We start from the raw sequence: 26,448 nt of genomic DNA, 5'->3' as shown, positions 1-26,448 counted from the left end.
CTGTCTTGAACCTACCTTCATCTTGTCGATGTACTGTACTGTACCTGTTTTTCTTCAGATGTTACAATATTTTTTTTTAACATTTGACTGATTCATTCCTTCTCATCTTCCAGAGTCAATAACTGGCCAGAAACAATAATGAACTTGAGTATTTTCCTCATCAATGTAGCCATCCATGTTCTCCTCTTCTTCATTAGCCTACCATGTAATCAGTATGTGTCAGATACCTCACTGCAACTGTATATTTTCTACCTAGATTGGTTTATTAAAATACTGTATGAGCCATTACAGACGACACATGTAGGAAGATGTTTTCAACACACCTGATTTGACCTGTTATTTAGAATGGTTTACTAATAATGTACAGTACATTTATACCATGCTTTCTGCAATATTGTAAGAGAACACATCCCTTTCAGCTCACAACACACTTGAAGGACGGAATAGGATATTTCTGGAATGTTCATTTAAGGTACATGTATATGTATTTGTTTTATTTGCCTGAAAAAGGGTAATGATTCTGTGAAACTCACTTAACCAAACAACAGAATTGTATAATAAGTTCCTTGAATCCAAATAGTTGTTTGGTTTAAATGTGTAAAATAGTTGTATATACAGTATGAATAAAAGTTTCCTAAATTCCAAGAAAAGTATCCTTAATTGCAGTTATGTGGCTGCTTGTCTAGGTATCTGATGTAGACCAATGGTCAACTCCAGTCCTTATATAACTCTCTATAAGGCTCTAATGACTGGGTAAGGTCAGGAATAAACATTTTGCTGAATGTTTTTTTACACTAGACCACTAGACCACATTTTATCTTTATTTAACCAGGCAAGTCAGTTAAGAACGGATTCTTATTTTCAATGACGGCCTAGGAACAGTGGGTTAACTGCCTGTTCAGGGGCAGAACGACAGATTTGTACCTTGTCAGCTCGGGGGTTTGAACTTGCAACCTTCCGGTTACTAGTCCAACGCTACCCTGCCGCCCCAGGAATAACTATACATGAATTATGAGATAAAACCAACAATTGCGATCTTTGTTTAAGAACAAAATTGTATATCATTCAAAACCCCCTGAAATAACAGACTATTTGGGGTCTTGTGCCAGCCACCACTTTTCTTTTCCTCGTGTGACGTTGCATTGCAACCATCCAATGAAAGTGCAAAATGCAAACTCCTCTCATTCACTTTATGACAAAGACAACAACACTAAAGCCGTTACGTCATATCCAATGGACACCGAGTTCAGGTTGAAAAAATTGAATAATATTGCAAGCTAGCCAGACACTTACTTTATTCGCCAAGTCAGTGGTCTATATTTGTGAAAAATATAGATGTTCTATCGCTAATGTCGTTATGATAGTTTCTATTTGAGCGAACATTTTTAATTTCAAATCTTAGGCCGAGGAATGAATTATATTAATCAAGGAAGTCACTAGCTGGTTAGCCAAAAGCGTTAGCTAGCAGCAGTATCTAGCTAGCTCTTTGTTTTGACTGTGATGGTCTGATGATGTTGAATAGCTTGGACAGCTGATGGGTCTCGAGCTAATGTTTATATGAACATGTATATTATGTTTTAATGGGTTGTTAAATAGTATTTCATGTGCAATAACATTACTTCTTCAACGAGGGGAATATACATTTGGTTGTAAACGAACAATAGCAAGTTTACAAGCTAGCTAAACAACGAGGGACTGAGAAGTGGACATGGGCAATTGTCTCAAATCGCCGACGTCCGACGATATATCTCTGCTTCACGAATCCCAGTCTGACAGAGCAAGTTATGGGGAGGCAGACCCAGATTTGGAGCCACCTCCGCCTTACCAGGTCAGACTTTTTAGCTACTAATGTTAAAGCTAGAATAGTTAGTTGCTACATTAATTGTTGAACTTATACATTCATCATATGGTTATAACCCCTGATCTTTGAAGAGTATAACTGATAAATGCCTCATGAGCTTAGTTCAACAGTCGTACCCTATCAGAACCCAAAATATAAGCTTGTTTTGTTTGTAAACATTTTAGTAAATTGTAAACAAACACTGTATAGCCTCTAATCATGGTTATAATTATAGTTTTGATATCGTGGATGGTCAGTCCTTATTGCATCCATAGCTCTGAATTAATTTAAGAGAGATTCCATTTCTCCAGGCCCATCCCTCAGCATTTTACCAAAACAGAGGCGCGGTAACCACTTTGTTATTGCATCAATTAAGGACCCTAGCTTTAAGTATTGCTATGCGAATTGACAGAATCATGCAAGACCCAGAGGTCAAGAGCATCTTTAGAGAATCTGGTCAAATATTTCCTAATTATTTAGCAAGATTAATTATTTTATTTTATATGATTCCATACCATTACTGACCCATTCATCTAGGTATAGTTTAAAGTTAAATGTTGCTGTCAAATGTATGGTTTTAAAAGCTAGGCTACATCAGATGAGCCACAATAAAATATTTAAAGGGCTGAGCAATAGTGTTGCATTGAAATGATTGTTTTCATAGGTAGGCCTATTTGCAACGGATTGTTGTGGGTCTCAGTTTTCACATAGCAATAGTTGAACATGCTCAGTCACACAAAGAGAAAAACACACACAACACTTTTAATGCCCAAACGCTTTTCAATCTCACAAAAGTGTTCTAAACAGGCTTGCCAAGAATGTCCAGACTGGGCAGTTTTTTCCGGCTGCTTTATCCATGGCAGGGTGTGTGTTTTGGCTCGCCACAGCGCAGAACACACAGCGTGATAAACCATTATGATAGACTCCTTCTTTCTCCTTGTTGTATCACACTTTCATGTAGGCCTCACACATGATTCCACCTCAAATCACCCAATACTAGATGGCTGCCTAGTCATACGCTGGCTGCCCAAAAGTAGTGTAATTGTTTATGAATTGGATTTGCCGTGGCAGTGTTTCTGCTAGTTTAATTTCCAGGTTCCCTCTGGCAACAACATTGTCAATTGAAACAAATGCAAGACAAACTCTTATAGGCAGGGTGGAACCGATGATGTATGTGTATAAACCCTGGATGACTGACAGGTGGCGCTGTATTGAAGCCACCACACATCCATCTTGGTATTCCTCAATTATACTAATTATTTGGGAAGATTTAGAAATGCATTTCTTAATGTCTGTATTTGTTTTTGACACGTTTATTCTATTACAGACACTTTAGTGCATACTTTAAAATTATATTATGTGAGCTAAACATTAAAAAGAAAATCAACAAAAATGAACAACAATTTTTTTTTTTGTATTTATTTTAGATTACTAATGTTACTGTCCCCACTACAACAACAGAATAAATACATGTAATTTTGTCCTTGCACCATTTAATTGAAACACTGTCGCCAATATGACCGACCAGTGGCTTCAAAGCCTTTCAATGGCCAATATATAGCATCAGCAATCCAGGGTTTACAGTTGAAGTGGGAAGTTTACATACACTTAGGTTGGAGTCATTAAAACTTGTTTTTCAACCACTCCACAAATTTCTTGTTAACAAACCATAGTTTTGGCAAGTCAGTTAGGACATCTACTTTGTGCATGACACAAGTAATGTTTCCAACAATTGTTCACAGACAGATTATTTCACTGATAATTCACTGTATCACAATTCCAGTGGGTCAGAAGTTTCCATACACTAAGTTGACTGTGCCTTTAAACAGCTTGGAAAATTCCAGAAAATGAGGTCATGGCTTTAGAAGCGTCTAATGGGCTAATTGACATAATTTGAGTCAATTGGAGGTGTTCATTTGAAAGTATTTCAAGGCCTACCTTCAAACTCAGTGCCTCTTTGCTTGACATCATGGGAAAATCAGAAGAAATCAATCCAAGCCCTCAGAATTTTTTTTTGTAGACCTCCACAAGTCTGATTCATCCTTGGGAGCAATTTCCAAACTCCTAAAGGTACCACGTTTTTCTTACAAACAATAGTACACAAGTACAAACACCATGGGACCACGCAGCCGTCATACCGCTCAGGAAGGAGACGCGTTCTGCCTCCTAGAGATGAACGTACTTTGGTGCGAAAAGTCCAATCAATCCCAGAACAACAGCAAATTACCTTGTGAAGATGCTGGAGGAAACAGGTACAAAAGTATCTATATCCACAGTAAAATGTGTCCTATATCGACATAACCTGAAAGGCCGCTCAGCAAGGAACGTTCACTGCTCCAAAACGGCCATAAAAAAAGCCAGACTACGGTTTGCAACTGCACATGGGGACAAAGATTGTACTTTTTGGAGAAATGAACTGTTTAGCCATAATGACCATCGTTATGTTTGGAGGAAAAAGGGGGAGGCTTGCAAGCCGAAGGACACCATCCCAACCATGAAGCACGCGGGTGGCAGCATCATGTTGTGGGGGTGCTTTGCTGCAGGACGGAATGGTGCACTACACAAAATATATGGCATCATGAGGAATGAAAGTTATGTGGATATATTGAAGGAACTTTTCAAGACATCAGTCAGGAAGTTAAAGTTTGGTCGCAAATGGGTCTTCCAAATGGACAATGACCCCAAGCATACTTCCAAAGTTGTGGCAGAAATTCACCCAACTTATTGTGGGAAGCTTGTGGAAGGCTACCCGAAATGTTTGACCCAAGTTAAACAATTTAAAGGCAATGCTACCAAATACTAATTCAGTGTATGTAAACTTCTGACCCACTGGGAATGTGATTAAAGAAATGAAAGCTTAAATAAATTATTCTGTCTTCTATTATTCTGACATTTCACATTCTTCAAATAAAGTGACCTAAGACTGGGAATTTCTACTCGGATTAAATGTCAGGAATTGTGAAAAACTGAGTTTAATTATATTTGGCTAAGGTGTATGTAAACTTCCGACTTCAACTGTATATACGTCATTAGGTAGAACAGCCTTAGGTGGAACAGACCACCCAACCCCGCTTATACAATGGTTGTTGAAACACTGGGTCATGGGAACAGTTCAGTTGAGTTGGCCCATGGATTGACTTTCTGTATGGGTATGTCTTTTTTCCAGGAGGAGGCCCACATGCCGGTGTACCACCCCACCCCCAGCCAGGCCCGCTTGGCCAGCCAGCTGACTGAGGAGGAGCAGGTCCGTATCGCCCAGCGTATCGGCCTCATCCAGCACCTCCCCAGGGGTGTCTACGACGGAGGACGGGACGGCTCCGAGAAGAAAATCAGAGAGTAAGCATCTGTTTACCACTGTTTTTATTAATATCTTAATATTATTAGTTTACTACTGTTTTTATTCTCTGATGTAATATATAAAGGTCACTGTTCATGTGACCTGAGCAGGTAAAACTCTGGCCCTAGTTGTAGCATGTAACTGTGTATAACATAACTAGTGCCCAGAGTTTTTCCTGGTCAGTTAAAGTGCTGAGGAAAAAATGATCAAAACCACTATTCATACATGTTTTGACCCATTTTCTAGGTGTGTGATATGTATGATGGACTTTGTGTACGGGGACCCCATCCGGTTTCTGCCCTGTATGCACATCTACCACATGGACTGTATAGACGACTGGCTGATGAGGTCCTTCACCTGTCCCTCTTGCATGGAGCCTGTGGACGCAGCCCTGCTCTCCACTTACGAGACCAACTGACCACTGACCCTAAATATAACACTACCCCCTTCTGCCGAGCTCTGCCTTGCCACCCCCCCTACAAACACATGCACACATACACACACACTTCCACCAGCCCCAACAAACACACACATGCTGCCCCCTTCCCCTCTGCTTTTTACCTTGGGATAAGGAGCAGCACAGTGTCTTGGTCGGTGATGACATACGAGAGAGAGAGACTATGGAAACACTAGTGATTAACAATGAAAAGACTTGGACCCATCCACCCATCACCTGGAACTGGCTCTGAACTGGGACTGGCTCTGAACTGAGACTGGCTCTGAACTGGAACTGGCTCTGAACTGGGACTGGCTCTGAACTGGGACTGGCTCTGAACTGGAACGGGCTCTGAACTGGAACTGGCTCTGAACTTGAACTGGAACTGGCTCAGAATTGGAACTGGTTCAGAACTGGAACTGGCTTTGAACTGGTTCAGAACTGGAACTGGCTTTGAACTGGAACTGGTTCAGAACTAGAACTGGCTCTGAACTGGAACTGGCTCTGAACTGGAACTGGCTCTGAACTGGAACTGGCTTTGAACTGGAACTGAACTGGAACTGGCTTTGAACTGGAACTGGCTCTGAACTGGAACTGGAACTGGCTCACAACTAGAACTGGCTCAGAACTGGAACTGGTTCAGAACTGGAACTGGCTTTGAACTGGAACTGAACTGGAACTGGTTCTGAACTGGAACTGGTTCCGAACTGGAACTGGCTCTGAACTGGAACTGGTTCAGAACTGGAACTGGCTTTGAACTGGAACTGAACTGGAACTGGTTCAGAACTGGAACTGGCTTTGAACTGGAACTGTCTCTGAACTGGAACTGGCTCACAACTGGAACTGGCTCACAACTGGAACTGGTTCAGAACTGGAACTGGCTTTGAACTGGAACTGGCTTTGAACTGGAACTGAACTGGAACTGGTTCAGAACTGGAACTGGCTTTGAACTGGAACTGGAACTTGCTCTGAACTGGAACTGGAACTGTCTCTGAACTGAACTGTCTCTGAACTGAACTGTCTCTGAACTGAACTGGCTCTGAACTGAACTGGCTCTGAACTGGAGCTGGCACTGGAACTGGCTCTGAACTGAACTGGCTCTGAACTGGCTGAGTCATGGTCTGACTGAAAGAAGGCAACATTAGGCAACTGTCTACATAGGAGGACAAGCAGGCATAATATGTGCGTCTGTGGTGGACTGGATTCCTGAGTCAGCTGTTGAATACAGTACTAGGATTGGGTTGGTGATGTTATGGTCAGAAGGGGGAGGGGCTGTTACTGTAGTGATGGCTCACTGCATTTCCACTTGAGCAGGTCTCGGTGGCATCCCATCCCAGCCAATCATTATTCACCATGATTAGTAGCTGGGAATGGGATTAGATCATTTTCTGTCATCTGAATTTGGTCACCAGGAGGTATCCTATAAGATTCCTTTGGAACCCACAGCTGGCAACAACAAGACAATAACATGACTCATCAGTCTTCTAAAGTCTCAATCCTGCACTCTGAATATGACTTAGTAATGGCAAAACAGCCCCAGGAAAGCCGGCATGGTGGCGCAATAATGGTTATCTCTCTACGGACTGAAGCGTACCCTGTTTTAGTGTTTCAAAATAAAATAAGTTACAGAGCATAGTCTCCTTTTAGGATTACAACAAAAACAATTATAGTATGCACATACACAGTGCAGAAATCACCCAAAGCCCATCCTCTATTAGACTATGATATGTTTAATGGAGAAACACATACACTACCGTTCAAAAGTTTGGGGTCACTTAGAAATGTCCTTGTTTTTGAAAGAAAAGCACATTTTTTGTCCATTAAAAGAACATCAAATTGATCAGAAATACAGTGTAGACATGGTTAATGTTGTAAATGACTATTGTAGCTGGAAAAGGCTGATTTTTAGGCGTACAGAGACCCATTATCAGCAACCATCACTCCTGTGTTCCAATGGCACGTTGTGTTAGCTAATTCAAGTTTATAATTTTAAAAGGCTAATTGATCATTAGAAAACCCTTTTGCAATTATGTTAGCACAGCTGGAAACTGTTGTTCTGATTAAAGAAGCAATAAAACTGGCCTTCTTTAGACTAGTTCAGTATCTGGAGCATCAGCATTTGTGGGTTCGATTACAGGCTCAAAATGGCCAGAAACAAAGACCTTTCTTCTGAAACTCGTCAGTCTATTCTTGTTCTGAGAAATGACGGCTATTCCATGCGAGAAATTGCCAAGAAACTGAAGATCTCGTACAATGCTGTGTACTACTCCCTTCACAGAACAGCGCAAACTGGCTCTAACCAGAATAGAAAGAGGAGTGGGAGGCCCCGGTGTACAACTGAGCAAGAGGACAAGTACATTAGGGTGTCTAGTTTGAGAAACAGTCCTCAACTGTCTCATCATCAACAGTGAAGAGGCGACTCTGGGATTCTGATCAATTTGATGTTATTTTAATGGACACATTTTTTTTTTTTTTTCGAAAACAAGAACATTTCTAAGTGACCCCAAACTTTTGAACATTAGTGTACATCCGTTACCTTTTGTTTTGTCTTTCAGATTGACCATTCTAAATGGCTCCACTGCCATTCCAAATGGCCTGAAGAAGTGGATGAGCTGTATGTCAATCACTCTGTGTAAGGTTTATAGGTTTTACAATAAGAGGAGTAGCATAGCTGTCAGACAATGTAAAGGGCTCATTTGTGCGTGTGCAGGAGGATCCGTCTAAAAGTTAGGAATGCTTGCACACACGTTAATCTGATCCTAAGATTTGCACTTTACTTATAGGATAATAACGGAAGCATTATATTAATATATATATACCTATAACCTTGCACTTTTCAATATTGTTTCTTCTTTTCGCAGCACAGAAGTTAAGATTGATATTGATAATGCTGTCAATTCTACCATTGGTCACGTATCAAGTTGAAGTAAAGCTCAATAGCTGAATATGTATTCATGAGTTGTGTGATTCAGTAGTGTGCACCTGCTTTGTTTTGCTTGTCTTGATTCTAGTGTGTGTTTTTGTGTGGAAGTGACTGAGTGAAGGGGACAGAGGTTTGCTTTGTCTCGAATGAGACAATATGGAATAGAAGAATATTTCTTCCCTTAAGTACTTAGCTTACTTACCTATATTTTCAATCCCACAGTCATCATTACGCAATTTTCTTTCTTGCTGTAAAAAACAAATAAAAAAACTAGGCCAGCATTTTCTTTGCTTTTTTAGTTTTGTTTTTAGCGAAGTAGCATTGCAGTGAATTATTTCCATTACATTTTTTGTTTATATAATAGTGATACCCTTTTCTGTATTGATGTTTGTGTATCTCCTACCTTTTAGATGTATTGTTTGTCATTGTGTTTGTGGGAGATAAGTATTTCCCATTAGAGTTTACACTGGCTTGAGTATGCATTTGCAAACCTCTGTCCCAAAGATATTTGTAAGAGGGGGAAGATTTCTCTCATGGTTTCACGGTGACATTAAAAGACAACACACGTGTTTCAATTATTAGCTTTGTTTTGCAGTGTTTTTCAGGATTCTGAAAATAAATGTCATCTCCTGTAATCTTGGTTTTTGAAAGGCCAACCATCCCTCATATTGAAGCTGTAAAAAAATGTAAATAAACAAGAAAGCACACATTTGTGTCATGCCTGACTTATTATTGTTCTGAGACTGTAGTATCTTGTTACACCAGGTGTTAGTTAAATGTTACATTTCCCCTTTTATCCTATCAGCACAGTACATACTGTAATTATTTCTGCTTAGATTTGTTGCTGCTATAATCATGGCAATGGTGATCTGTGCTTTTACAGAAGTGACTAATTGCGACATGCCTGTTTGTTTCTCAGATTAGACGTTTGACCCAATTAATCAGTATGATCAGCTTAGTTTATCAATGCTGCAATGCAATCGCCTGACCAGCTTAGACTAGTGGGGCTAATGCCATGGTACGGAGGCAAGATTACGTTAGGCAACATTGTACAAAACATGGGCTCGGTCAAACAAATTACTAGTTGCAACATCCTAACTCGTTTGTTCTTTTTCTTGAAGCTAAATACACCTAATCTGATTTTCTTTGGCAACATAACTCATCTTTGTGGCCCTTTCACTAGTAATGACACTCAGTATGCTCAGCGCTTTTGGTGCAAAGCCTCATAATGTATTCAGATCCTTTTTTCACGATGGAGCAATGGTCAGTGAAGGTTACTCAGAGGAGGAAGGGGAGGACCATCCTCAGTGAATTTGATGAATATAAAAATAGTGAAACATTTAAAAGGTTATCATTTTTAGATACAAATATACTAAATATATCCATGTCACCAAATAATTGATTAAAACACACTGTTTTGCAATAAAGGTCTACAGTAGCCTCAACAGCACTCTGTAGGGTAGCACCATGATGTAGTTGGAGGTCAGCTAGTTTCCCTCCTCCTCTGGGTACATTGACTTCAATACAAAACCTAGGTGGCTCATGGTTCTCACCCCCTTCCATAGACTTACACAGTAATTATGACAACTTCCGGAGGACGTCCACCAACCCATCAGAGCTCTTGCAGCATGAACATGTTGTCCACCCAAAGGATCAGAGAATGAATCTAGTACTGAAACCATAAGCTACAGCTAGCTAGCACTGCAGTGCATAAAATGTGCTGAGTAGATGACTCAAAGAAAGACAAAGACAACAGTTGAACAGTTATGAAACAAATTAATTTTTTCAAAAATGAAGGAGAAGCAAGAAAGAGCCGGCTGTTTCTTGTTGTATTTCTTTTTTTCACTTTAACTTTCACTTACTTAGCTACCGAATGCAGCTAGCTAGTTTAACCTACTCAAACACCCAGTTTAAACAGAGAGGGATGCTATGTTAGCTAGCTGGCGATGGCTATGCAACACTGGAACTCTTCCAAGTCAAGGTAAGCTTTTGGTTTTATTAATTTACTGCCACCTGGGCCAGCTTGCTGGCTGACTACAATGTACTGCATGATTGTAGCGGGTTTACTAACCCGTTAGTTCTAGTAGCTATGTTGACTATGTTGTAAGCTAATATGGTGACAATTATGTAGGCCTTGTATAGCAGTTGGTGGTTATATATGAAGGTTTGGCTTGAAAAGTTATTTTGCCTGGTCACAAGACAGCTGATGTGCTGTGCACTAAAGTCCACAAGTGAAGGTGAAAGGAGGAGAGTATAGATGCGAGAAGGAATTATACTGTACATCAAGAAAAGTGATAATACTGTTTGTATGTGGCCACTGTGAACATGAACTGTGTTTGAGTGTGATCAGGGGTGTATTCATTCAGCCATTTCTTAAACGGAAGCAAACGGAACGGGGATAAACATACCTGAAAATGTCCAATAGATACTCTTGTTTGCAACTGTTAGACTAATGATTACACCCTAGATCAGATAGATGCAGGCAAGAGCGTGCAAGGCGGTATTAAATGTGTCATCTTGATTTCTTACATTTTTCTCTCGACCTGTGCACCTACATTGTAAACTAGGTTGTAGCAACCTCATGATGGATATAGGGAAAATGTGAGTATCATGTAGTAACCTAACCCTATGTTACATTGAGCTGGGTGAATGGAATATGAATGACAGTCATCCAATATGCTGTAATAGAAATAAGGCCATGCTCATAAAAATCCTCCCTCATCTTAAACGGCACCGACCGCCACTGATTAACATGGAACGGAGGGACTTTCTCCTGGATTCAATCAGATCAAGAGTTAACCAGCATTAGCGGACACCGACATAGCGGGTATTTTGGCTGTGTCAGAGGTGGAACTGTTGGACCCTTCAAATCGGTGAGCAGCTGCTCTTGAGATCATTGCCACAATGCCACACTGTCCCACTCCTGTTAGAAGTTCAGAAGGAGAAAGTGTAGGCTGTATAGAAATAAATGTAAAAATCATTACACTAATTAGAGTTTCTATCATCCTAATGGAGGTGTAGATTACATCTCACATTCCAGTGTTCAAATTTGCAAACAATGCTGCATGGGATTTATGTTAATGTGCCTCTGTGCAGCCAATGGCAATGTCCGCTTTGTGAGCCATTTGTGGATTTGACAGCTCTAATGCAGTTCCACCTTCGACTCCTCCAAAATAACCGCTATACAGATGACATGGAGCAGATGGACTTTATTGTTGTCCTTCGGGACTAGTTCTTTCATGTATATATATACCTGTACTACGTGTGCATCTAGGAAATTTGTTTTTTTTATGCACTATAGAATAGTCAAATTATTAGTTACACACAACATTCAACTTTCTTTCCCAAAATAACAGACATACAATAAAAAGGCCAGTATTTTGATTATATTTTAATTATTCCAACCCTGAAGTACTCAAGAGACATGGTACTGTGAACAAACTCATTGATTTCCAGTACTGGCACAACAATTGTATTAACCAATCAGGGTGTCGTGACTGAGAGGCTGCTGATGTTGTTATGCTGTGGGCTCACTGAGAAATAATTGTAGGAAACCTACTTAAGCCCTGATACCAGCAGGTTCCATTCATACCACGAAATGGTACATTTTCATCAAAATGGACGCCCAACCATACTGAATCGTAGGTGGCAGAAAGTTAAATCATGATGGGAGATGATCAGATACTTGCCTCGTTTTTGCTGACACAACAAGCCAAGTTATTTGTAGCCTATACTTTGTCATTGTTTATTTGTTTGTTCTATTGCTGAGGGAAATGTGATGCTTAGTATGAATACCGTGGAATGGTGACTACTAGTCTTTGTGCCTGGAGGATTATTGAAATGTTATTTCTTGTACATTCCGTGGAAGGTGACGGGTATAGGGCAGTCCACCTCTGCCCTGGCGATCTCCGACATGTCCTTGGCGTTGAGGATCAGCATGTACCCTGACTTCTGGGCCCCGGGGGATACTACAACGGTCAACAGAACTCCTGTGGGTCATTGGAAAAACACATGGTTTGTTAGAAAAACACAGTGCCCAACACATTGTAACTGTAACCCATCTTTTTATGAATTATGCTGAGTACATTTTTCTACTAAAATTAAGTACCTTGTCCCTGGATAAATAGCTAAAGGGCTCTAATCAATCCGCATTGCGGAAGTTCAGTTTTACAGCGTGATTTAAATTTAAAGGCAATGTTCCTGCTTTAGAGGAGACTGCATTCACGATAAACACTGCATATGTCAGCTCAATTGCAAATGACCTCAATTTATATTGCGGATTGAATAGAGCCCAATGTCTCTTAAACTCTCTTCTAAACACTAACACAAACACAATACTATGTATCAGTGTTTGCCCTGCACCATGCCTGTAACAGTGACATTATAGTACACTAAGAGTACAGTACAATACTGTACATACCATCATCCTCATCCACGCCATCGGGGGTCTGCACAAAGAGAGGCTCTGAGGGGTAGGAGTCCGGCTCCTGCCACACCCAGGTCTCCTTGGTCTTCACGTTCAGCTTGATGATCTACAACCGCATAGAGATTCCTCAAGGTCTAACATACACATCTTGGTCTTCACATTCAACTTGATGATATACAACCACATATAGACAGAAACTCATGGCCACTCACGTAACATGCTATGACCTCTGCCATTCACTTCTCAGAGTTTGAAGATAGATTTGTGGCAAACAACAAGACTACTCACCCTGTCAGGAATGAAGTGGTTGAGGCCCAGGGCATAGGCATATGAGTAGTTCTTCCCACCGTGCTTCTCATAGTTGATCTGAGGAAACTCAAAGGCTTGGCGGGGACCAGAGAACAGCACCTCAGGCTCCAGCCAGATGGTCCCGTCAGTACGCATCACTGCTGTGGCCGTGGTGTACGGCAGGCATATCAGGTTCTTTCCCTGCTCCTCCTGAAACACACAATCAGTATGAAAGAAAGTTTGAATAAGTTAGGTCAGATATACAGTGCATTCGAAAAGTATTCAGACCTGTTGACTTTTTCCACATTTCGTTACGTTACAGCCTTATTCTAAAATGAATTAATTGTATTTTTTTCCTCATCAATCTTCACACAATACCCCATAATGACAAAGTGAAAACAGGTATTTAGAAATGTTAGCAAATTAAGATTTTTTTTTTAAGAGAAATACCATATTTACATAAGAATTCAGACCCTTCGCTATGAGACTCGAAATTGAGCTCAGGTACCAAAAAGGGTACCTAAAAATGTTTGCAGCATTGAAGGTCTCCAAGAACACAGTATCCACCATCATTCTTAAATGGAATAAGTTTGGAACCACCAAGACTCTTCCTAGAGCTGGCCGCCCGGCCAAACTGAGCAATCGGAGGAGAAGGGCCGTGGGCAGGGAGGTGACCAAGAACCCGATGGTCACTCTGACAGAGCTCCAGAGTTCCTCTGTGGAGATGGGATAAACTTCCAGAAGGACAACCATCACTGCAGCACTCCACCAATCAGGCCTTTATGGTAGTGGCCGGACGGAAGCCACATGACAGCCCGTTTGGAGTTTGCCAAAAGGCACCTAAAGACTCGTTGACAAGATTCTCTGGTCTGATGAAACCAAGATGGAACTCTTTGGCCTGAATGCCAAGCGTCACGTCTGAAGGAAACCTGGGACCATCCCTATTAAGATGCATGATGGTGGCAGCTTCATGCTGTGGGGATGTTTTTCAACGGCAGGGACTGGGAGACTAGTCAGTATCGAGGGAAAGATGAACAGAACCATGTACAGAGAGATCATTCATGAAAAGCACTCTGGAGCAGGTTAGGAACTCAGACTGGGGCGAAGGTTCACCTTCCACCAGGACAATGACCCTGAGCACACAGCCAAGACAACGCAGGAGTGGCTTCGGGACAAGTCTCTGAATGTCCTTGAGTGGCCCAGCCAGAGCCCGGACTTGAACCTGATCAAACATTTCTGGAGAGACCTGAAAATAGCTGTGCAGAGACACTCCCCATCCAACCTGACAGATCTTGAGAGGATCTGCAGAGAAGAATGGAAGAAACTCCCCAAATACAGGTGTGCCAAGCTTGTAGCGTCATACACCAAAAGACTCGAGGCTGTAATCGCTGCCAAAGGTGCTTTATCAAAGTACTAAGTAAAGGGTCTGAATAGTTATTTAATGTGATATTTAAGTTTTGTATTTTTAATACATTTCTAAAAAACAGTTTTAGCTTTGTCATTGTGGGTTATTGTGTGTAGATTGATGAGGGGGGAAAATGATTTTATCAATTTTAGAATAAGTCTGTAACGTAACAAAATGTGGAAAAAGTCAAGGGGTCTGAATACTTTCTGAGTGCACTGAACACATTGCGATCCAAAATAAAATAAATACAAGGTAACACATATGCACTTTATTGTCCAAAAATTAAGAAATAATATGTAGACGAAATGTAAACTTAAAAAAAAGATTTTTAAAGAGAAGGAAATGACTTACCCTGTGGATGTCCAGTGGGATGACGTATCTCCTGACCTCTGGCTGAGGTGCCATCATGGCTGCCTTCTTCACCTCCTCCCAGTTGGAGCGCAGGTTGGCCAGCCAAAGGTAGTTATACACAAACTCAAACCTACCAGGAAACGAATGAGAATGAGTTTCCTAATCCTTTAAACAGACAGTGTTTAAAGACCAAGGGCTAGGATTCATTAATCAATTATTCTGAAAAAGGACATTGCTAAGGCAATTAACTTCAAATGAATGCCACCCCTGAGATCCCTCAGTCCACAATTGATCTAGTCACTTATGATGTGTCATTACTTTTTATATACGCTTACATCTGCCACTGTATTGACATTGCCATCTTATGAGAGAGACAATTTTTAGCTGTTCCATTACCCTTTCCATGTACACACATCAGCCACGATGAAACCATTGTCCTCATAAGTGTTGATGTGATGGAACAGGTTGATGGGAGCGGCCCTGAACTTATGGTCAATGTATTCTCCTTGTCCTCCTCCAATGTCCTTTCTGGCGATGTGGAACAATGTCTGTGAAATGTATTTTAAAAAGTTTATTAGGTTTGACAATAATGTCTGTTATGCTTGTTGTCTGTTGTGACTGCACACGTGTGATTTGGTTCTGGATGTCGAGACTAAGTATGATGTTACTGTACATAATTGTCCTGTATAGAAATGTGTCACTTTAAACTCAAATCTACTGAGTGTTTGCCTCCTTACCCCGAGAACCTCGTTGGACTCAAAGCAGTCCATGTAGTTGGAGCCTCGGATGCTCCAGGCACTGAGGAACTTCAGCAGGTTGATTTTCACAGGGGTCTCCACAAAGACAAAGTAGTTCTCCGACATGCCAAAGCTAAGGGTGATATGTAGACCATTTAAGTTGGCATGCATTGTAAGTTGTTATATGGCTTAGTCAAATAATACAGAAGGAGGCATGTCCATGATTGACTCCTTGCTGTTTTGGGGACCTCAAGTTCAACTATGAACATAATGGATTTGTTATTATGACCCACCTGTGCACATAGGAGGGCTTGAACCTCTCGGCACTGGGGAACTGCACCACAACCTTGGACTTTTCAATGGGGTCTGACTTGTCTGAGGAGAGAACACAAGATGCAATCAGGGCAGAAGCCTTCAGATTGCCTTACTATTTACATGTTATCCTATCCAGAACAAGTTAAGTACATGTTACCTACATTTTCTAGTTTTAGAGTTGGAACACGTGCATTAATTCTGAATGAATATCTTTCATTTTATTTTCTTGAATCAATTTGGACACAAGCCAAACCTTTCTGAGTGGGTGGGATTCTGACAACGTTGTAGGCCAGTGATGCTCCTTTCCCCATGCAGTTTCCGATGTTGAACACTGTTCCGTCTCTCTCAATGTGTGGGTGGGCTGTCACTCCATTGATGTTGACGTAGTTGCACAAGTCCACCTGAGGAGAAGTGAAGTCATAGTGTTATTCATGTGTTATTCATTATAATGTTATACATTATGCATGTGTTATAACTATTAATGAGAAGTGAGACTTCCATTTTGTTCTGTTTTTTTTGAGTCTGTTGAATCAGGCCAAAGGATATAGACATTCACTGTGGTTTCTGGTACAGTATATTGTGAATACTGTAATGAAGGGGGGTGGAATTTCAGCCTGGGGGAAAAGAGGAGAGTAATACCTTCTTCAGTGTATCCAGCGTGTCAGTGTTGACTTTAGTGATGTAATTGGTTTCTGTGACGGCGTAGTAATCTTCACCGATGGGGTAAACGTTCACCAGACAATTGTCTGTCACCTCAACACCCTTGAAGTAAGTGAAAAACCTGCACAGAGAAACACACACCCACACACCAGTTTTGAAATTGATCCAACAGTCATCATTAAAATGACGATCAAGGCAACGGCAGTCAAAATATACACAATGATTGATATGAAGGATCAGATATACAGTGCCTTCAGAAAGTATTCACCCCCTTGAGTTATCCACATTTTGTTGTGTTACAGCCTGAATTCAAAATGTCTGACATTTAGATTTTGTGTCACTGACACACAATACCCCATAATGTCAAGGTGGAATTATGTTTTTAGAAATTAATAAAACATTTAAAGCTGAAATGTCTTGAGTCAATAAGTATTTAACCCATTTGTATGTCAAGCCTAAATAAGTTCAGGAGTAAAAATGTGCTGAACAAGTCAAGTCGTATTGCGTGGACTCACTCTGTGTGTAATAATACTGTTTAACATTATTTTTTAATGACTACATCATATCTGTACCCCTCAAATACAATTATCTGTAAGGTCCTTCAGTCAAGAATTGAATTTCATACACAGATTCAACCACAAAGACCAGGGAGGTTTTCCAATGCCTCGCAAAGAAGGGCACCTATTGGTAGAATACAAATATAAATAAAAAGCAGATATTGCTTATACGTTGGATTGTGTATCAATAAATCAGTTACAGAGTTTAATGGCTGAAATATTTTTGGCAAGACTTGAAAATGTCTGTCTAGCAATTATAAACAACAAACTTGACAGAGCTTGAAGAATTCAAAAATAATCATGTGCAAATATTGTACAATCCAGGTGTGCAAAGCTCTTAGAAACTTACCCAGAAAGACTCACAGTTGTAATTGCTGCTACAGGTAAACATGTAAATTAGATATTTCTGTATTTCATTTTCAATAAACTTAGCAAAATTTCTAAAAACATGTTTTGACTTTGTCATTATGGGGGTATTGTGTGTATATGGGTGGAAAAAATATATACATGTAATATTAATACATTTTGAATTCAGGCTGTAACAACAAAATGTGTAATAAGTCAAGGGGTATGAATACTTCTGAAGGCATTATATGGCAAGCAAATATAACCATTTACAGGATATGGGGCGGCAGGTAGCCTAGTGGTTAGAGCGTTGAGCCAGTAACCGAAAGGTTGCTAGATTGAATCCCCAAGCTGACAAGGTAAAAATCTGTATTTCTGCCCCTGAACATGGCAGTTAACCCACTATTCTTAGGCCGTTGTTGTGAATAAGAATTTGTTCTTAACTGACTTGTCAAGTTAAATAAACAAAAAAAATATGTTGCAAGTTGATGTTTATTGGGATGAATATTGTCCTGGAGGAAGGGCTGAGAAATGTCCACTAGATAGGACAGCTGCATTGTCAAATTGCCTATATATTGTTAAAAAGAAAACGTTGGTCTTAATTTAAGGTTAGGTTTAGGCATAAGATTAGCAGTGTGGTTAGGCTTAGGTTTAAAATCACATTGTATGGCTTTGTGGGTGTGCTAGCGATTGACTACCCTACAGGTCTGCCTCCGGTACATGTGTCATCCCAATAAATGCCAACCTGCGGCTATGTTATTCATCTGACGAGGTTAGCTACCAACCTGGAGAAGATGTTTTTGCAGGGATCTGGGTAGGCGAAGGTGCCAAATTCAGTGATCACCACACGCTTTTCTGTAATGGCACGCACATAGGCATCTGTTTTAACATACCTAAAGGATAAAGATAGAGATGGGTATCAAATCCATTAGGTTAATTTGACTCAAATGCAATGTAACCACTGATCTCTAACAGATATTATTCATCCATTCATACTTGTTGAAGTAGGTGACTTGGCCATTTTTGAAGTCGAATTTGTGCATGAGGGCCTGGCCATCGAAGAGGTGGTAGAAAGGCTCATCTCCAACCTCAAACAGGCCAGGGCCCAGACGAAGAAGACTTCCCTTCAGAAATGAAGGAATCCTACCTGTAGATGTGAGAGAAAAGAGCTTTGTCAGACAATTGATCAATGAACTGTTCAATGTGATTTTATCTAGAGCAGGTAACAGGTATAATAGGGGATGTTTCTCATAGATACAGTACTGTTTTCACATGAATTTCCAAGATGGCAGTGATTTATTTGTGTACCAGAAATCTACACTATATATACAAAAGTATGTGGACATCCCTTTAAGTAAGTGGATTTGGCTATTTTAGCTGCACCTGTTGCTGACAGGTGTATAAAATCAGGCACAAAGCCATGCAATCTCCATAGACAAACACTGGCAGTAGAATGGCCTTACTGAAGAGCTCAGTGACTTTCAACGTGGCACCGTCATAGGATGCCACTTTTCCAACAAGTCAGTTAGCAACATTTTTGCCCTGCTAGAGCTGCCCTGGTCAACTGTAAGTGCTGTTATTGTGAAGTGGAAATGTCTAGGAGCAACAACAGCTCAGCTGCGAAGTGGTAGAACGCACAAGCTCAACGAACGGGACCGCGGAGTGAAGCGCGTCTGTCCTCGGTTACAACATTCACTACCGAGTTCCAAACTGACTCTGAAAGCAACATCAGCAGAATAACTGTTCGTCGGGAGATTCTCAAAATGGGTTTCCAGGGCCAATCAGCCACACACAAGCCTAAGAACAACATGCGCAATGCCAAACGTCGGCTGGAGTGCTGTAAACCTCGCCGCCATTGGACACTGGAGCAGTGGAAATGCATTCTTTGGAGTGATGAATCACGCTTCACCATCTGGCAGTCCGGCGGACTAATCTGGGTTTGGCAGATGCCAGAAGAACACTACCTTCCCGAAATGCATAGTGGCAACTGTAAAGTTTGGTGGAGGATTAATGGTCTGGGGCTGTTTTTCATGGATTGGGCTAGGCCCTTTAGTTCCAGTGATGGGAAATCTTAATGCTACAGCCAGTGGTGGAAAAAGTATCAAGTTGTCATACTTGAGTAAAAGTAAAGATACCTTAATAGAAAATTTAATAGAAAATGACTCAAGTAAAAGTGAAATTCACCCAGTAAAATACTACTTGAGTAAAAGTCTAAAGGTATTTGGCTTTAAATATTCTTAAGTATCAAAAGTAATTGTAATTGCTAAAATGTCCTTAAGTATCAAGTAAATTACTGGGAGTTTATACTTAAGTACTTTACACCACTGGCTACAGCATACAATGACATTCTAGACAATTCTGTGCTTCCAACTTTGTGGCAACAGTTTGCGGAAGGCCCTTTCCTGTTTCAGCATGACAATGCCCCTGTGCACAAAGCGAGGCCCATACAGAAATGGTTTGTCGAGATTGGTGTGGAAGAACTTGACTGGCCTGCACAGAGCCCTGACCTCAACCCAATAGAACACCTTTGGGATGAATTAGAACGCCGACTGCGAGCCAAGCCTAATTGCCCCCAAAATCAGTGCCCAACCACACTAATGCCCTTGTGGCTGAATGGAAGCAAGACCCCAGAGCAATGTTCCAACATCTAGTGGAAAGCCTTCCCAGAAGATTGGAGGCTGTTATAGCAGCAAAGGGCTGACCAACTCCATATGAATGCCCATGATTTTGGAATGAGATGTTCGATGAGCAGGTGTCCACATACTTTGGTCAAGTAGTGTAGTAAAATTAATTAACATAACCTGCTTCATATGACCAAATTAAATATGTAGTTAACAAACCTGTAACTGTTGCAGGGACAGGCTCTGATAACTCCTCAACTGTCTCAAAGATCTTCTTGTAGCCACCAGCAGGGTGCTCAAATCTGGAAAAAAATGTAAGTAACTGAAGCCCAGGTGCTCTCCAACCCTGTTCCTGAAGAGCTACCCTTCTGTAGGTTTTCAATCCAACCCCAGTTGTAACTAACCTGTTCAGGTAATCAACCAGCTAGTTATTAGAATCAAGTACACTAGATTAGGGTTCAAGTGAAAACCTACAGGAGTGTAGCTCTTCGGGAATAGGTAAGGAGGGATTTCTCAAACATAATTCAAAATGCATACATTCATGCATATTTTCTCTTTATTGAGTAAAGCAACACACATTATTCCAAATAAAATTGGTCTACTTGCATGAAATATGTTAGATTTTTCAAAGTTGACATTTTCCACTTTATCCCTATGGTTGACCCTTGACAGCGTGAGAGTTCAGACATGAATTCAGACTTAAATAAATGAACCATCACTCACCGGCTGACCATGGTTCCTCCTTGTTGTGGGAGCACAGAGACACACACTCACTCACATACAGGTGGCTTCAGATCACTTCTGAACTGGAAGTCTTGGCGCTCCCAGTGGGTTTAGCGTCTTTATACATCGAGCCCCTCTCTCTTTCTCGACCCTGAGTGGCTGTAACCTTTCTCTTGACCAATCAGGTTGCATCGTGAGAAAGAATGCCATTGTGCCAATATCCTTAGCTTGGTTGCACAATGGTGGCCCTCTAAAACCGGATTTATTTTGCCTGAATATTTCACAAAATCAATAGGCCTGTGTTTGCCTGGCAAATGTGTTGCAATAACATAAGATGTGATTGTTCAATCATTTATATATTTACCAAACCAAAGTAGCAGGGAGAGCCTACAGATAGATACATTTCATGGCATTTCACTAAATTAATGTAATTATTTTCTACTTTCCTGTAGACTACATTTTGTAACTGGGATAGATTTCCCTTATCCTCCTGCTCAATTGACTATTTGGCAGAACGTTAACAATAGTCAAAAGGCACACATTTCAAATGGGCCTTATGCTCTTGACTTGTATATATGCATGAGTGATTCAGAGTTACTGTGTAAATGCTTATCTCGGCTGAGTATTGCTTATTTAAATGTACATTTCTATGGAGTAATACAGTACTTTGTGTACATTGGGGTCTATAAACGTTAAGTCCCCTATGTATGGGACTTTGAGCGGATCTGGACTCGTTCTGACCGACATTTTTGTGTACAGAGCACTTGTTGAATGACACAACATCAATTGCTGTGCACTCCGTGAAAGCTCTGGTTGTCCCGCTTCACATGTCACTCTCCGCTCTTGTCTGAAATGCAGTATGTGAAATCTGACACCTTATTTGCATAGGGAGCTACACATCACATTTTCTGGGTGTCAATTATGAACCCCCCCCCCCAAACACACACACTTCTGTTGAATAGGAGAAAGAAATATTTAATATTTGTATCATATTTGTACTGTGTACTTGAGCTTGTGTCTTCAAAAGTGACTACCAGAAAGGTGAGATTTTAATATTTTTGACAGGATAAGTATAAATCAAATCAAATGTATTTATATAGCCCTTCGTACATCAGCTGATATCTCAAAGTTCTGTACAGAAACCCAGCCTAAAACCCCAAACAGCAAGCAATGCAGGTGTAGAAGCACGGTGGCTAGGAAAAACTCCCTAGAAAGGCCAAAACCTCGGAAGACACCTAGAGAGGAACCAGGCTATGTGGGGTGGCCAGTCCTCTTCTGGCTGTGCCGGGTGGAGATTATAACAGAACATGGCCAAGATGTTCAAATGTTCATAAATGACCAGCATGGTCAAATAATAATAATCACAGGCAGAACAGTTGAAACTGGAGCAGCAGCAAGGCCAGGTGGACTGGGGACAGCAAGGAGTCATCATGTCAGGTAGTCCTGAGGCATGGTCCTAGGGCTCAGGTCCTCCGAGAGAGAGAAAAAAAGAGAGAAAGAGAGAATTAGAGAGAACATACTTAAATTCACACAGGACACCGGATAGGACAGGAGAAGTACTCCAGATATAACAAACTGACCCTAGCCCCCCGACACATAACTACTGCAGCATAAATACTGGAGGCTGAGACAGGAGGGGTCAAGAGACACTGTGGCCCCATCCGATGACACCCCCGGACAGGGCCAAATAGGAAGGATATAACCCCAGCCACTTTGCCAAAGCACATCCCCCACACCACTAGAGGGATATCTTCAACCACCAACTTACCATCCTGAGACAAGGCCGAGTATAGCCCACAAAGATCTCCGCCACGGCACAACCCAAGGGGGGGCGCCAACCCAGACAGGGAGATCACATGTGACTCAACCCACTCAAGTGACGCACCCCTCCTAGGGACGGTATGAAAGAGCCCTAGTAAGCCAGTGCCCACTACACTCAATCATATGACCCACTGAAGAGATGAGTCTTCAGTAAAGACTTAAAGGTTGAGACCGAGTTTACGTCTCTCACATGGGTAGGCAGACCATTCCATAAAAATGGAGCTCTATAGGAGAAAGCCCTGCCTCCAGCTGTTTGCTTAGAAATTCTAGGGACAATTAGGAGGCCTGCGTCTTGTGACCGTAGCGTACGTGTAGGTATGTACGGCAGGACCAAATCAGAGAGATAGGTAGGAGCCGTATTTAGCACTAACTGAAGTTTATTTAGTGCTTTATCCGGGTAGCCGGAAAGTAGAGCATTGCAGTAGTCTAACCTAGAAGTGACAAAAGCATGGATACATTTTTCTGCATCATTTTTGGACAGAAAGTTTCTGATTTTTGCAATGTTACATAGATGGATAAAAGCTGTCCTTGAAACAGTCTTGATATGTCTTCAAAAGAGAGATCAGGGTCCAGAGTAACGCCGAGGTCCTTCACAGTTTTATTTGAGACGACTGTACAACCATTAAGATTAATTGTCAGATTCAACAGGACCTAGAACAAGTTTGCAGCCATCCACTTCCTTATGTCTGAAACACATGCTTCAGCAGGTTTTGGGGCTTCACCAGGTTTCATTGAAATGTACACCTGTGTGTCATCCGCATAGCAGTGAAAGTTAACATGATGTTTTCGAATGACACCCCCAAGAGGTAAAATATATAGTGAAAACAATAGTGGTCCTAAAACGAAACCTTGAGGAACACCGAAATTTACAGTTGATTTGTCAGAGGACAAACCATTCACAGAGACAAACTGATATCTTTCCGACATAAGCATTACTTGGTACTGTTTATGGCCCTCTCATGATAAATAAATAATTTGGGTATGTCTACAAGTAACATTAGTCATGATTTTAAAGTAGGGAAATGTGTCTAAAAAATACAACACAAGGTTGTGTATTGTTTTGCAGCACATCAGTAAATAAACACTGTAGATATCAAATTGTTTTTACCAACATTAATCATGTTCATATTAAAATACTGGGTACTATTTTGTGTAGTGTGAAAAATGTAATTGATAGCATCATGGCAAACAAACTTGTTTTGACAGTTATTTTGTAAGGAACAGAGGTAGCCATCAGAACTTTCCCAGGAGACTAAAGAACAATGTGGTGATTGTCCTCTGCACATATCCAGAGTACTAAGCCCCTAGCTACCTGGATTATAGCTGGTTGCTTTTTTAGACAGACACAGGCAACTTCAAACTCGGACCAAAGAACAATAAGCAAGTAGCCTCAATGATAAATAAACAATCATTAGTATCCAATTATATCACTAACAAATGATAAATCACAAATAGTATAATTCACAGATCAAAGGGGCAGGTTTCAAGGGATAAATATACCTAACATATTTTCACGTGGACTAGAAGTAAGCATGCATCTATGTATCTATGTATAAAGATCCAGGACAACAACCTCTCCATCAATGTGATCAAGACAAAGGAGATGATTGTGGACTACAGGAAAAGGAGGACCGAGCATGCCCCCATTCTCATCGACGGGGCTGTAGTGGAGCAGGTTGAGAGCTTCAAGTTCCTTGGTGTCCACATCAACAACAAACTATCATGGCCAAGCACACTGAGGCAGTCGTGTAGAGGGCACAACAAAGCCTTTTCCACCTCAGGAGACTGAAAAGACCGACCACTAAAACAGGTCCTCAGATCATCAAAAAGTTTTACAGCTGCACCATCGAGAGCCTGGTTGCATCACTGCCTGCTATGGCAACTGCTTGGCCTCTGACCGCAAGGCACTACAAAGGGTAGTTTGTATGGCCCAGTACATCACTTTGGCCAAGCCTCCTGCCATCCAGGACCTCTATACCAGGCTGTGTCAGAGGAAGGCCCTAAAAATGGTCAAAGACTCCAGCCACCCTAGTCATAGACTGGTCTCTCTGCTACCGCATGGCAAGCGGTAGTGGAGTCTAGGTCCAAAAGACTTCTAAACAGCTTCTACCCCCAAGCCATAAGACTCCTGAACAGCTAATAAAATGGCTACCCAGACTATAAGCATTGCACCCCCTCTCTCTTTTACGCTGCTGCTACTCTCTGTTTACTATCTATGCATAGTCACTTTAACTCTAACTACATGTACATATTACCTCAATTACCTCCACTAACCGGTGCCCCCGCACATTGGCTCTGTACCGGTAGCCCCTGTATATAGCTTTGCTATTGTTATTTTACTGATGCTCTTTAATGATTTTTTACTTTTAATTTGATTTATCTATTTTTTACTTAACACTTATTTTTCATAAAACTGCATTGTTGGTTAAGGGCTTGTAAGTAAGCATTTCACTGTAACACCTGTTGTATTCGGCACAAAAGTATACATTTTTCATCAAACTAAACGGCTGCCACAGCTGATCATGAAAAACTCTGTGAACAGAGGGACACTCACTCTCTGAAAACGTTTAGATGAATACCAAATCCATTGTTACGTTGCTGTGGCAGATTTGTACCAAACACAAACACTGAGCGTCAGAGTGAAGCTTTGGGTGGGAATATAAGGCCTATTGTTGTTGACGCGGATAAAAGGAGAGCTTTGATTTTCTACACTGCATTCCTGCAAAGATTTGCATAAACCATCTAAGTCTCAGTTGACACGTTACTGTACCCATTCTGGTTGAAAACATAGTCAATATCCACATAACACTTGTCAGCCTAATAACTTTCAAATCAATGACCTCAACAAAGCCATTGGTTACCACCAAATCTAACATGAACAGTGATTAGCCCTACTGAGATATTGTAATAAAATCATGAATACATCCATGTCCTATTATTTCCTACTGATGTAAAGTGATATAAACAGACCACTAAAACACTTTTGTGATATAACATATTCAAATATTCAATGTCTGTTATCAATCATGACTTCCATCTGAACAGGGGGATCGAGATATCTCTTGGCCTTGCACTATCTATTTCAGTATAGTTCACTGTTTATTACATGCCACAGAAATGTGATAAATTTCACAATTTGATTCCTGGGGGAGACAGACCTTTACTAACACACATTAACACTACTAGTGATGTAAGTTGTTGAATGCTGATCATCTGTATAACAAATATTTGAGCCTGATATTTGTAATTTGTACTTTTAATAAAACAATTATAAATAAACAAAACACTACACGCTAGCTCAGGGTGGGGGCCCCAAAAAATTCATCATGAGGGGCTACAGTCAGTTGCTCTGCGTACCACCCCCCACCACCACATTTCGAGCAAAACATTTTAGCAGCCTCCCTCTTAACACCTGAGAGAACATTTTTAATTTTGTACAATTGTACACATTCTGCCATGGGGTGGAGAGAAGACTTTGTATTGTATAGCTAATTTCATTCAATTCTACTCATTTTGCCATAGGGCAGCGATGCAAAAGTGCTGTTTTACATCTAATTTCCTGCAATTCTACACATTTTTCCATAGGGTGGAGAGAAATGTTTGCAGGTTTAAATATGATACCCGAGTGAGACTGACTATCAAAATCAGCTGGCTGCTAAACTA

General features: G+C 40.9%; 2 protein-coding genes across 2 annotated transcripts; one reads left to right on the top strand and one right to left on the bottom strand.

Moving 5' to 3' along the window:
* Nucleotides 1-1,241: 1,241 nt before the first annotated feature.
* On the top strand, nt 1,242-6,013 carry LOC139387098 (RING finger protein 11-like). Its single transcript, XM_071133100.1, has 3 exons — nt 1,242-1,828; nt 5,007-5,176; nt 5,424-6,013. Exons 1-3 carry the CDS (start codon nt 1,709-1,711, stop codon nt 5,593-5,595), a joined length of 462 nt encoding a protein of 153 aa, XP_070989201.1. The 5' UTR covers nt 1,242-1,708; the 3' UTR covers nt 5,596-6,013.
* A 5,896-nt stretch (nt 6,014-11,909) lies between these two features.
* Nucleotides 11,910-21,052, bottom strand: LOC139386851 (retinoid isomerohydrolase). Its single transcript, XM_071132705.1, has 13 exons — nt 20,965-21,052; nt 20,461-20,543; nt 18,617-18,767; nt 18,406-18,513; nt 16,698-16,839; nt 16,312-16,459; nt 16,037-16,118; nt 15,744-15,876; nt 15,403-15,554; nt 15,007-15,136; nt 13,251-13,460; nt 12,957-13,068; nt 11,910-12,525 (listed from the first exon to the last, which is right to left on the bottom strand). The coding sequence occupies exons 1-13, from the start codon at nt 20,973-20,975 to the stop codon at nt 12,380-12,382; spliced, it is 1,608 nt and encodes a 535-aa protein (XP_070988806.1). The 5' UTR covers nt 20,976-21,052; the 3' UTR covers nt 11,910-12,379.
* Between the last annotated feature and the right edge of the window lie 5,396 nt (nt 21,053-26,448).

Source organism: Oncorhynchus clarkii, chromosome 28 (genome assembly GCF_045791955.1).
Source record: "Oncorhynchus clarkii lewisi isolate Uvic-CL-2024 chromosome 28, UVic_Ocla_1.0, whole genome shotgun sequence".
Lineage (NCBI taxonomy): Eukaryota > Metazoa > Chordata > Actinopteri > Salmoniformes > Salmonidae > Oncorhynchus > Oncorhynchus clarkii.
This window is presented reverse-complemented; position numbering and strand designations above follow the sequence as displayed.

Coding starts and splice junctions, on each gene's coding strand:
- LOC139387098 (XM_071133100.1), top strand. CDS start 1,709: ATGGGCAATTGTCTCAAATCGCCGACGTCCGACGATATATCTCTGCTT. Junction 1,829..5,006: donor AGCCACCTCCGCCTTACCAG/GTCAGACTTTTT, acceptor TCTTTTTTCCAG/GAGGAGGCCCACATGCCGGT. Junction 5,177..5,423: donor TCCGAGAAGAAAATCAGAGA/GTAAGCATCTGT, acceptor CCCATTTTCTAG/GTGTGTGATATGTATGATGG.
- LOC139386851 (XM_071132705.1), bottom strand. Junction 16,119..16,311: donor AATCCCACCCACTCAGAAAG/GTTTGGCTTGTG, acceptor TTCTCTCCTCAG/ACAAGTCAGACCCCATTGAA. Junction 15,137..15,402: donor GATGTGTGTACATGGAAAGG/GTAATGGAACAG, acceptor GTTTCCTGGTAG/GTTTGAGTTTGTGTATAACT.